Consider the following 12330-nt stretch of genomic DNA (forward strand, 5'->3'; position numbering starts at 1 on the left):
CCGCACCCAACAGAGCCCAGGGAGGAGGGGGTCACCTTCACAGGGCCCCCCCGGGGTGGAGGAGCCCAGCCCTGGGAGCGGCAAGGGGGCAGGGGCCAGTGGAGGAGGGAGGGAAACCCCCGTGGAAGCAGTCCCGGGGACACTGCACTGTGTGGGCTGGGAACCGGCTCAGCGGCCAGGCTGGGAGGCAGCAGCCCAGGGCAGGTGGCCACGGAGCACAGGCCCTCGGGGGCGAGCAACAGGCGGGCTTCTCCAGGCCTTGCCCAGCAGCTGTGCTCAGGGGTGCCGCAGACCCCGGGGTCACCTTACGGACAGAAGGTTCACGGTCCCGAGGAGCCAGAGGCTCCGCCGAGGCTGCAGGGAGACCCGTGACAAAGCCCGGGCTTCTGATGGCCCGTGCCAGCTCCCCTCTGAGGGGGCACTGTGCTGGGATGTCCAGGAGCCCCGTCTGCCTTTGCCGGGCTGCTGGGGAGGTGGCCCAGGACCACCATGTCCCCGGGGCCTACGGCTGACCCTCCCCACAGTCGGCCTCCTCCTAGGCTCTGGGGTGAGGAGGGAGCCGAAGGAGGCTGCAGGTCCGGGGGTGCAGGGCCCAGACGTGCGGACTCCCGTGGCCGCTGGTTAGGCTGGTTACTGCTCTGCTGGGGGTCGGCCGCCCCGGGACCGGCCGAAATCGCTGGGCCCAGGTTTGGGCGGTGGCGGCCAGCCCCGTGGGGCCACACGCCCGGCACAGAGCACCGGGCAGGAGGGCTACTCACTGCTTCTGGGCCTGATCGATGCGGCTCCTGAGGTTGGTGATCTGTGAACAACACAGGTGACTTACCTGGCAGGTCGGAGCGGGGCCAGGCCGGTTGCGGCCAGCGTGCCCTTCTTCAGCCGAGCCCCGCGGCCATGCCGGCACCGCTCACTCCCTTACTGTGTCCCGGCTCCGCCGGGCGAAGACACCGGCCCTTGGCCCTTGCGACTCTTGCCTCTGACTTACTTTTGGTGGCCCGCACTGCAGACCCGGGCCAAGACACACAGCAGCTCCGGAGCTGGCCACTTACCTGCAGGCTGCGGCTGGATGTGGGGCGGGGGCACGGGGAGGGAGGCGAGGTTGGCAGAGCCCCTGACTCTGGTGGCTACTGAGTGGCCAGCCCTACGGCCCACTGGCTCCTTCGCCCAATGGCTCCCTCCTCCTGACCGCCCGGAGGAGAGGCTCAGGGGAAGGCAAAGCCCTTCCCCCACCTGCCAGCAAGGGCAGCAGGTCAGCCTCCCAAGCCACGGCTGCAGGGGTGGGGAGGAGGTGGGGCGGGAGGCCAGCCTCCATCATCTCCGTGCCCGCCGCCGCCATCCGCAACGAACCGGCTTTGCCATGCGAGAGGCTCACCGTGCATCGCACACCACGAGCCTGGTCCGGGGGGACTCTGGCTACTTACAACTTGGCCAGCATCTCCACTCTGGCCCTCATGTTCATGATCTAGAAAGACCAAGACGGTTAGCGGGCTGGGCGGGTGGCTGAGGCTTCGGGGCCTTGCTGTGTGCTGGGCTAGCCTACACCCGGGCCCTCATGGCCCTTCCAGCCCCCCAGGGACCCACCGTGGGCCGTGCACACGTGTCAGAAGGCAGTGGGTCTCTGACTCAGCCCCATGGACCCAGAGTGGGGCTGTGTGCAGGGGACGCCTGCTTCTGCAAGACAACCCTCCCAGGGGACCATTGGGAGAGGGCAGGGCTGTCCCCAATCCTGGACGCTGTGGAACCTCAGGGAAGCGTGTGCTCCCGGGGGCAGCCCCAGGGCCGCTACGAGGGTGCTCTTCCGGGTGGAGGTGAGCAAACTGAGGCACAGAAGGACCAGGTGAATTGCCCCAGGGCACGGCTCCTGAGGAGTCAGGAGTCACCAGGCACTGGACACACTCTATCATAGTGGCCTGTAGAGACGGCCATGGGAGACGCCCCTCCGGGGTGAATTGTCTCCCACCAGGGACCCTGGAGGACACTGAGGCCGGGGACTGTGCCTCCGATGGGGAAGTTGGAGGTGTCTGGGTTTGCACGGAGCATGTTGGTTGCCAGGACGGCACCCTCTCCCCAGGGCCCGAAGGGCTTCCGAGGGGACGGTAACTGCACAGGACTGTTGTTCTGGTTGTGAGCCCCTCCCGGGCAACTCTGGGCAGCCACCCCCCAGATGGCTCAGTCCCAGACCCCTTTCCCAGCTGCCAGGCGGGGGCGTGAGACGCCCTTCTGCCTGCTCTGACCCGACAAGGTGACAGTTCGGGGACCGAGCCCGGGCCCCCGAGGGGCTTGGAGGAAGCAGATGTCTCTGGCGGGCACGGCTGGGACTGGCTTTGCAGAGAAGGCTGTGAGGGAGGCCACCCCTGTGCCCAAGAAACCTACTGCTACTGGGGTGGGCTTTCCGCAAGTCCCAGGCGACTCGGAAACTGGACCCCGAGGCCGCTGAGCCCTCTGCTCTCTCTTGTGGCCCTCGGAGCAGGGCCGATTGCCTGGGGCATGGAGGGGGGCTCAGAGGGCACCCCAGCCACAGTCTCCGGCAAGACAGTGGCCCCAACCAGGGTCCACAGGGATGGCCAGCCTGGGCTTCTCAGGGCGCAAGGCTGTGGGGACGCAGGGGGGCAGCTGAGCCCGTGGGGCCCGAACTGCAGAGTGTCTGCACTCACATCGTATTTCTGGCGCTTCAGCTTCTCCCCAAACTCGAACTTGTCGATCTCCAGTTGGTAGAGGGTCTCCCAGAGCTCCTTGGCCTTGTCCCTGGGAGAGTGGCAAAGGTGCGGCTTGGCTGGGTAAGCCCTGGGGCCCAGGCCACCCGCTGTCCCCCTCCAGCCGCCACGGAGAGCCAGCCCAGGTTCTCCCAGGAACCTCTGAGGCTGGCGGGCTTGGGATGCGCCAGCCGCTGCCCCAGGGCCGTGACACCCGGCCCTACCTCAGCTTGTCCTCGCCGAGGTGGTCAATGTTGAGCGGCTTGCGTCTCTCTGCCAGAACCTTCTTCTTCATCTCCCGGGCAGTCTGCTTCTTGCCTCTCTTCTGGTCGGCCTGAGGGGACAGGGCGGAGGGGCCTGGCCTCAGGAGGGAGCATCGCACGGCTCCCTGGCAGTGGCTGGGGTGCAGACGGAGGCCCGTGCTCACCTTGGCCAGGTAACTGCTGTAGTTGGCGCCCATGGAGGACAGGGCCTTCTTCTTCTTCAAGTCGTCCTCGGCTCTCCTCTTGGCATCCTCCTCCTCCCTCCGGGCTTTCTCTTCCTGCGGAGACCCCGTCCCCAAGGCCTCAGTGCTGGGCCGGGCCAGCTCTCCCCCCACCGGGCAGGCTTCAAGGCCCCACCCTGGGCTTAGCACTTTCTGCAAGTTCTGCGGGACGTGGGCAACTTAGGTAGTATCTCCGGTCCCTGACGGCGTCAGGGGGACGCTCAGGAGGAGGACAAGGAAACTTTCTCTGGTCATAGGTTTGGGGTCTGCGGAGGGAGAGGGGCCCTGGGCCTCACCGCCAGTCTGTTCTGACGCTCCCTCTCCTTCTCAGCGCGGATTCTCTGCTGCTCAGCCCTCTCCGCACGGCGCTTCTCCTGCGGCCAGAGGAGCGGGTCGGCCCAGGCCCGCCGACCCCAGGGCCCCTCCCCAGGGCGCCTGGCACCCCCACCTCCACCTAGAACTGCCGTACTCACAATCCGCTCTTTGAGGGCAATCAGCTCCTCTTCCTCCTTCTTGCGCGCTTCAAAGTGGCTGTCGATGAGAGCCTGTAGCTCCATGAGGTCCTTGTTCTGGCGCTTCTTCTGGATGTCCTGCGGGCAGAAGAGGTCCCTTCTCTCAAACCTCATCCTGCCTGGCCCACCGTGTGGCAGGCGGTCCCTTCCTGTGCTCCAGCAGGGACGCCCTGGCTCCTCTGGCCACCATGAAAGCTGAGGGTGGCAAGGGACCTTTTGCCCTCACCATGTCCCCATGGCTGCTGCCCTCCTGGGGGCCAGAGGCTGCCTGATACCTTAGCTCCAGGGTAGTAATGGTACCCTCCCTGTGGGTGAGTCCAGGCCCTGCACAGCCCTGAGGTCATCAGCACCCTGGGATGGACTGGCTCTGACTTGGCTCTTTGGTCATCCCCAGAGATATTCTGCATGGGCCAGACAGAGAGGAAACTGGTGAATGAGGTAGTTTGTTAAATAGATGGATGGGTGGATGGGTGGATGATGAATGGTTGATGGATAGATGGGTGGGTGGATGGCTGGCTGGCTGGATGGATGATGGATGGATGGATGATGGATGGATAGGTGGGTGGATGGATGGATGGATGGATGGATGATGGATGGATGGATGATGGATGGATAGGTGGGTGGATGGATGGATGGATGGATGGATGATGGATGGATGGATGATGGATGGATAGATGGATGGATGGATGGATGGATGGATGGATGATGGATGGATGGATGGATGATGGATGGATAGGTGGGTGGATGGATGGATGGATGGATGGATGATGGATGGATGGATGATGGATGGATGGATGGATGATGGATGGATAGGTGGGTGGATGGATGGATGGATGGATGATGGATGGATATAGATGGATGGATGGATGGATGGATGATGGATGGATGGATGATGGATGGATATGGATGGATGGATGGATGGATGGATGGATGATGGATGGATGGATGATGGATGGATAGGTGGGTGGATGGATCGATGGATGGATGGATGATGGATGGATGGATGATGGATGGATAGGTGGGTGGATGGATCGATGGATGGATGGATGATGGATGGATGGATGATGGATGGATAGGTGGGTGGATGGATCGATGGATGGATGGATGATGGATGGATGGATGATGGATGGATAGGTGGGTGGATGGATCGATGGATGGATGGATGATGGATGGATGGATGATGGATGGATAGGTGGGTGGATGGATCGATGGATGGATGGATGATGGATGGATGGATGATGGATGGATAGGTGGGTGGATGGATGGATGGATGGATGGATGATGGATGGATGGATGATGGATGGATAGGTGGGTGGATGGATCGATGGATGGATGGATGATGGATGGATGGATGATGGATGGATAGGTGGGTGGATGGATCGATGGATGGATGGATGATGGATGGATGGATGATGGATGGATAGGTGGGTGGATGGATCGATGGATGGATGGATGATGGATGGATGGATGATGGATGGATAGGTGGGTGGATGGATCGATGGATGGATGGATGGATGGATGGATGGATGATGGATGGATATGGATGGATGGATGGATGGATGGATGATGGATGGATGGATGATGGATGGATAGGTGGGTGGATGGATGATGGATGGATGATGGATGGATAGGTGGGTGGATGGATGGATGGATGGATGATGGATGGATAGGTGGGTGGATGGATGATGGATGGATGATGGATGGATGCATGGGTGGGAGAGGAGGGAAGACAGATGTCTGATATGTGGGAGTTTCCTCTGGTCCAGAAATAAATTAATTGCCTGCAACCAGAAAGTGCTAGCTCTGGCTGCTTGAGAGCAGATGACATTCATAGGTCTGGAGCCTGAAGGCTAGGGTTTGGAGGGCGGAGGCCATGTTGATCCGGGTCCCAGGTCCCATAAACTTACATCGAAGTCTACTTTCTCCCCTTCCGGGATCTTAGGAGCAGTGAGTCTGAAGAAGAGAGAGGCTCGTGAGCAGGGGCAGGTGGAGACCCTACCAGGGGACTGGCCCTCCTGCCCTCTCGCCCATGCACCCAGCTGAGGACACACTGCCTGACCTTTACTCTGGTCAGATGTATAATCCACCATCCCCAGAGTGGCCTGACCCCTTTGAGAACGTTTCAGTCTCTTGATGTCCCTCTGTTTTGGCAACATCTGGACATCGAAAGGGCTGCTTCACCCCCAGCCTGTCCAGGAAGGGCACTCTTGCTTTCTTTCTCAAACAAATAAAGAAATGCAGCTAGGGCAGGCCAGAGGCAGACTGGTTACTGCAGGCCCCCAAGGGGTGTTGGCCTCTGTGGTCAGGAATGGCTGTCATGACCCTTTGCAGGTCTCTGACCCCTCTTGAATCTTTCTTTCTGGGGAGCGAAAGGAAGGGGGCTGGGCAGAAAGCAGTTTGGGGAAGAAATGAGACCCCCGGATCCAGCCGGCTGTAACCTGCTGTCTGCCCCGGGCCTGGCCCCCGTACATTCCAGATGGAGCAAAGAGTTAAAACAACACGGTTTTTCAAAACAAGCCACAGAAGAACGAGGAACTGAGTATGGACCCAAATGCTGGAACGGGAGAGGCTTTCCTAAGCTCAGAAGCACCAGAAGTTCCCGGTAGGGGAAAGATAGCCAGACGACTCCACGCAAATGAAAAACTTATGTATGTGAAAAAAAAAAAAAAGCAAAAATTGAAAGGGGAAAAAAAAAAACCCCAACCCAGACTAGAAAAATATTTTCAGCAAGCACAGAGAAGACTTATATCCTTGTGCAAGCCGATGGCTGAGAACACGTGGAGACGTCTCTGCCGTTAGATAAATGGGCAGGAGGCGCGTGCTGCCAAGTCTCGGGAAGAGAGGCGGCCAGTTAGCAAGCGCGCAGGACGGCGCTCCTGGAGCCATCGGAGGCGTGCGAACAAAAGCGGCCCTGAGAGGCCCCCCTCATCCATCAGTGTCTCCGGGCGCAGCAGCGGCGCAGGGCAGACCTGCTCACGTCCACGGCAGAGCCCGCGCTGGCACGGCCCCCATGGAAAGCAATTTGGCAGCGAACGTCAAAAGCCTGAAGACCGTTCATACTCTTTGACCCAGTAATTCCAGTTCTGGGAATGTGGCCTAGGGAAATAACCCGAAAGACGGAAAATGCTTTCCACCCAGCATTATTTATGATAGTAAAATATTGGGGAAAGCCTTAATGTCCCGCAGAAGAGGAACGGTTAGAAAACTTATGGTTTGTCCAAATGATGGAATATTATGTGGCCATTCAAAATATTTAAGAAGACTATGTAAAAACACGGAAAAATACTTATGAATAGTGCTAAATTTTAAAAAAGCAGAATTGAAGGTTGTATGGACAGTACGATGTTTGAAAAACAGCTCAGAGTTTAAATCTTTTTTTCCGAGCCCTACGCACGGAAAGAGGAGGAAGAAGCAGGGCTTTTATTCCCCCCCTGTGCCTTCCCGCAGTCTGGCTGGCGGGCCGGGAGAGTTATAGACGATTTTTTTTTCTTCATTGGACTTTTACGTATTTTCCAAATTTTCTTTAATGAGGTGTTTTATTTTCATAATGAAAACACAAACATTTTTTTAAAACTAGAAAATATCTGGGACCCAGCAGCGTTATTTAAAATTGCTGAAAAATAAAGTGCAGGGGATGGAAGCGTGCTGGCCGAGCCCCTGACACGCCGCGGTGCCCGCAGACCCCCGAGGGCGCCCCACGCGGGAGCACAGCCCGGACGCGCTGCTGGGTGTGCGCTGCAGGTCCGGCCCCGCAGGGCAGAGCGCAGGCGGGACATGGAGCGGGACCAGGCGGGTGAGCCACGCATCGCGGTCTTGAAAGTGCTCATCGGACACAGAAAAGTTAGAATCGTTGGTTTAAAAAACAAAATCTCTGAAATGCTCGCAAGTGGGTAAAACGAGGGAAAGACCCTCCAGCTGAGGGCGATGGCTCCCCAGAGGCCCCAGGGCAGGGAAAGATGGCAGGTCCCCTGGCGGCTCTGTTCTGAAGGGGCCGTGGGGACAAGACCCTCCCTCCACTGCTTCTCAGGGCTGCCTCTCCACCAGGGCCTGGGGGGACCCCACGGCAGGCCAGCAGTCGCGGGGTCCAGGGAGCCCAGGAGGGAGCTCCGCGGTGTCGCCCTCTCTCTGCCCCGTCTCCCCCAGCCCCCTGCCCCCCGTTCTTCCTGGGCCCCCTGCCTCCTCCTGCAGGGAGTCCTCCTTGCCCACACTGGACAGCCAGGACACAGACACACCCCCTGGACCCCCAGAGTTCATCTCTGCTCCTTGCTGGGGAAGAAGCACCCAGGTGAACTCCGCTCCCCACCTGTTGGGGGAGGGCACCAGCTGTCCCAAATATCCCATTTTCATCAGGGGCCTTCACCAGACACCTAGAGCTTTAAACACCAAATCAAGGAGCAAAGACGCGGCCACTTTCTTTCATGGGTTTGGGGTACATCCCCCACAGAGTGCAAATGCGCTGTCTTCCGTGGGACCCCAGTTTCCCAGGTGACCTTGGTCCTAGTCCTCCAGGCCTCCCCCTGCCCCCACCCCTCGGCGTCCGGCCCTGCCTGGGGACCACACTCACCTGGGTCTTGGCTTCTCCTCTGGCCACCACGGCGCCGGCATGGGGAGAAGGAAGAGAAACCCAGTGAGTGGGGTGTGAGGTGGCCTGCTCCTGCCCACAGGCCCCTGAGGGCGCCCCCACCTAGGGATTGGGGGCTCCTGCCTGGACGCCCACCTGCTTCTCCCTCTCCAGCTGAGCCTACCACCCATGCTCCTGTCCTGCCAGCAGTAAGAGAAGGTCCCTGTAGGGTCCCAGCAGGAGAGCTCAGGGTGCATGCACCAGGACGTGGCCCAGGAGGGGGAATGCGGGAGGAAGGAGGGATTGGGACCCAGAGCCACGGAGTCCTCAGGGGCCAGGCAGGGCAGGAGGAAGGAGGAAGGAAGGTGGTCTGATGGGAGGGGGCAGAAATAGGGGCTGAGGGGGGAGGGGAGGATGCAGCCCCGGTCCAGGCCCCTGGTCTGCTGGCCAGTCCTCACTGACCACCCCACTTCTGTGCGGGGCAGAAGCTGGGGAGTAGGGCGGCACGTGTCAGACCTGGGCCGCAGAGCCCCATGGAGGACGCCCTGCGGGACAGCCAGGCCCAACCCCAGGAAAAGAGAAGAGGAGGACAGACAGGTGGGCGAGGGTGGGTGGAGAACCAGTGGCTCCTCTCCATCTCAGAGTCTGTCCAGCACAGCCTGGAAGTGCTGAGGCCAGCAGACCCGCTGCCCTCACCTTCCTCGTCCTCCCTCTGCTCCTTCAGCGGGCAGACACGCACCACAGGAGAGGAGCCAGCGGGCTGCAGGGGCACAAGCGGTGGCCACGGGGTGTGGGCCATGGGGGCCGGCGCCAGCCGGGGCAGCACCTGGACCCCTCTTCCCTGGGTATGCCCTGGCCTGGACCCCGTCAGTGCCCTGCTGTGTGGGGACCAGGCGGAGGAGCTGGCTGCCTTGAGAGTTTCCACGGGGGGCTGCCAGAGCCCACCCTGGAAAGCGGAGACCCTCCCTAACGTTGCAGCCTTGGAGCTGGGGTGTGTGGTCCGTGGGGCCAGACTCCTGGGTTTCGGTGGGTAAGCCGGCAGGTCTGGAACAACCAGGGTGATGAAGGCCTTTGGTGCCTCAGGCCGTGGAAGCCTTGCTAGTCCCAGCCCAAAGCAAAGGGCCCAAGGTGAGCTCTCAGGTCGAGCCCCCCACAGCGGGCCGTGGGGCCCAGGCCGGATCGCTCCCCAGGGTGAAGGGATTCCTGACCTCCCTCGGGAACCTTAAGAGGCTTCTCTTCCTGAGGCTGGATGGGGCCCCCCAGCTCTCCCTCTGCTACCTCCTGGGGCCTGCTGTGTGGCCGTCCATGTGGGCCCCCAGGCCTGGGACGAGCTCCCACCTGTCTGCGTGGGCCTGGCTGCCCACAGGTGGAGCTGCTTCCTCTGATCACCCCCACCCCCAGGCTTCGGGGAGTTCCTGCCTGGCCGGGTCACAGCCTGGGGTCCGCACAGCCAAGCAGGGTCTTGCCCTCATCCCTCCGTCTCTGCTCCAGGCTCTCGGCCTAGCTGAACCCAAGGAGGCTTGGCTGAGAGCTTGTGTTTGCTCTCCTGCCCTCCCTCCTCTGCCCGTGGCAGCCCAGGCCGGGGGCTGGGGGGCCAGCTGCACGTGCAGTCGGTGTGTCCCCCTTGTGCCCCCTCAGCTCTGGTTCCCCGGGAGCTTAGGAGCCCGCCACATGCCCACAGACAGCACCTCGGCCATTTAGCACCTGGGCTTGAAGTCACTCTCTCCCCGCATCTTGGGGGGGGGGGCTGTGAACTTGGGGAAACGGAGCCAGAAAAGGGGGTGCTTTGGGAGAAGGAACCTGACGGAAGGGCAGAAGGAAGGCTTGGTGGGGCAGATGGGTGCCCCAGAGGTGTGCTCGCCTTCTCTAGGGGCCTAGCTGGAGCGGCCCCCGGGTGCAGGGGGGTTGTGGGGGCAGGCCGAGAGCTGGCAGGAGAGGAGCCGGGCAGCAGAGCTCCTACAACAGTGGCTAGCGGGGGGCAGCCTGGCACCCCCCTCTTGTCTGCCTGACTCTCGGCCTCGGGGTGGCTTCCAGGGTGCCTGCTGACCCTGTGTCCCTATAGGCCTTCAGTCCCCGGACGCCTCTACCTGCACAGCCGGGCGTCTGCCGCCCCACGCCGGGGCCAGCACGCCCCTTCATCGTGCAGGCGGCCTCTCTGGGGCCAGGGAAGGGAACACACTCTCAGGGTTGTGCTCACGGTTCAGCCCAGCCTGGAGGCCCCCATGGCCCCACTGAGTGGAGGGGCCAAGGAGAGCTCCCTGACTCGGGCCCCTGACTCGAACCTGCGTCTCCCCGGCCTCCACCCAGGCACGGCCCACCCAGGGGCCTCCTCACACCGGGGTGTGTCTGGCTGTGGCCCAGGTGGTGGGTGGGATGCGGGACCTGACAGATTGCTCCTTTGCACGCAAGGCCCCTGGCTGTTCCAGGTCGCTTCCGTCCTGCCTCGGGCCTCAGCCTGACTTTCTGCTTCACCCCACTTGGCCCTCCACCCTCCCTTCAACCTCACCCCTCCTGACTCCCCCTCTCTGACGCGTTATCCGGGGCAGGGTGGAGGCGCCCGTCCTGCCTCTCCTCCTCTGCTCTTCTCCACCCGACCCTTTGTGGTCCAGAGGGTCCTAGTGGACCTCAGCACCCTCCTCCCAAGGCCAGCACCCTCTCGGACCATGTTCTCTGCACTCAGTCTCAGGGCTGGCCGCCCCCACCTTCCTGCTGGTGGCCCCGGAAGGGTCTCATCCCCACACCCCCGAATGGTGTGTGCTGGGGCGCCAGGAGGAAGCCTGCACCCAGGCCCAACCTTTCCCACCGTGTCCCCAGCCCATGGGAAGGTGGCGGGAGTCAGGCAGGGAGCGAGGGAGAGGGGAGGTGTGCAGGATGTGCACAGGGGCAGGGACGTACCTTCTTGGACCTCCTCTGCAGGAACAGCACCGTGGGGTGGGAGAGAGAGAAAATCAGCCGTGAGCCGAGGCAAAGGCTGAGGCAGGGGCGGCGAGAGGGGCAGAGGCAGCGGGGCCTGAGCGGGACCACACCGTGAGTAGGTTACACACCCCTCTTGCTCCTGCCGGGGCCTGGGCTCCCGCTCACACTCACACGCGGTCACTCGTGTGCACGGGCACCCACACGGGACTGAAGTCATGGCACATACCTGGTTCATGGACTTCATGGGGGAGGGAGGGCCACAGAACAAGAGGTCAAAGGAGGAAGGATCCGAGGTTAATGGAAACACCGGTCGACATTCGGGAGGGTCAGTGGCGGAAGACAAGGGGCAGGGAGCATGCGGGAAGCCAGTGAGACACGGTCAGTGTTGGTGGGCATCGCCGCCCCCAAATCCTGTCCCTGCCTCGCTGACCTGATGGGGAGCCAGGGTTCAAGGGTGGATCTGTGAGGGACACTGGGGTCCCCGCCTGTCCACCCCCAGCAGGGACTGGCAGGGGCTTATAGGCTCTGGCTGCAGCCTGGGAAGAGGGCGTAGGAGCCGGCAGGACAGGGCCCACTGCCCAGGGAATCAGGCCCAGAGGGCACCCCACTTCCTGCCCCCACTGCCCTTCTTGTTCTGGCCTCCGAGGGCACACAGACGTGGGCACCAGCTTCAGCTGCTCTGACCACTGATCCAAGCACAGGCTCCCAACCCTCTCATTGTCCCCCTGGATCCCAAGGACTGGCCCCGGGGCAGGTCGGCGGGGGGGGATGGCTGGGGAATGTCCCTGCCAGGGCTGATGGGCTGTTCCTCCAGTACCCTGTGCTCACGAGCCCTCTGGCCTGGGGCCCTGACCTGCTCAAGGGGTCAGATTCGGCTGTGGGCTCTCAGTTCCCCATCCTGGGCCAGAGGCATAGCTTCAGGGCCACTGAGGCCAGGCCCGTCCAGCAGTCCCGCCACCGACCCGGTGTCCCTACGCTGGGGGCATGAGCCCCATCTGCAGCCCAGCCTGAGTCGGGGAGTGCCTAGCTCTTGGGGACCACCCCACTCTCGTCAAGCATTGGCCACGGTTAGTGGGTGATATTAGGGCCACATGTGGGAGTCCTTTGCTGGCTGGCACCGCACTGCCTCCCTGCCCCCCCCCCCCCCCCCCCCCGCCCCCCCGCGCT

The 12330-nt window shown here is 62.0% G+C and overlaps 1 protein-coding gene across 2 annotated transcripts in view; it reads right to left on the reverse strand.

The window, feature by feature from the left end:
* TNNT3 (troponin T3, fast skeletal type) overlaps positions 1 to 11403 on the reverse strand; it is a 16624-nt gene extending 5221 nt beyond the window's left edge. Inside the window, exons 1-10 of one of the 2 annotated variants that reach the window (XM_040639654.1) lie at positions 11390 to 11403; positions 11143 to 11157; positions 8251 to 8269; positions 5594 to 5639; positions 3648 to 3764; positions 3471 to 3548; positions 3118 to 3231; positions 2915 to 3024; positions 2652 to 2742; positions 759 to 799 (exon numbers count right to left, since the gene is read on the reverse strand). In XM_040639654.1, coding sequence (XP_040495588.1) covers positions 759 to 799; positions 2652 to 2742; positions 2915 to 3024; positions 3118 to 3231; positions 3471 to 3548; positions 3648 to 3731 — 518 coding nt within the window. In that variant the 5' untranslated portion in view covers positions 3732 to 3764; positions 5594 to 5639; positions 8251 to 8269; positions 11143 to 11157; positions 11390 to 11403. Of the gene's footprint in view, positions 1 to 758; positions 800 to 2651; positions 2743 to 2914; positions 3025 to 3117; positions 3232 to 3470; positions 3549 to 3647; positions 3765 to 5593; positions 5640 to 8250; positions 8524 to 11142; positions 11158 to 11389 lie in introns of those variants that run through there. The other variant, XM_008699619.2, reaches the window with a different exon arrangement.
* Between the last annotated feature and the right edge of the window lie 927 nt (positions 11404 to 12330).

Source organism: Ursus maritimus, unplaced genomic scaffold, assembly GCF_017311325.1.
Source record: "Ursus maritimus isolate PB19 unplaced genomic scaffold, ASM1731132v1 scaffold_23, whole genome shotgun sequence".
Classification (NCBI taxonomy): Eukaryota; Metazoa; Chordata; class Mammalia; order Carnivora; family Ursidae; genus Ursus; species Ursus maritimus.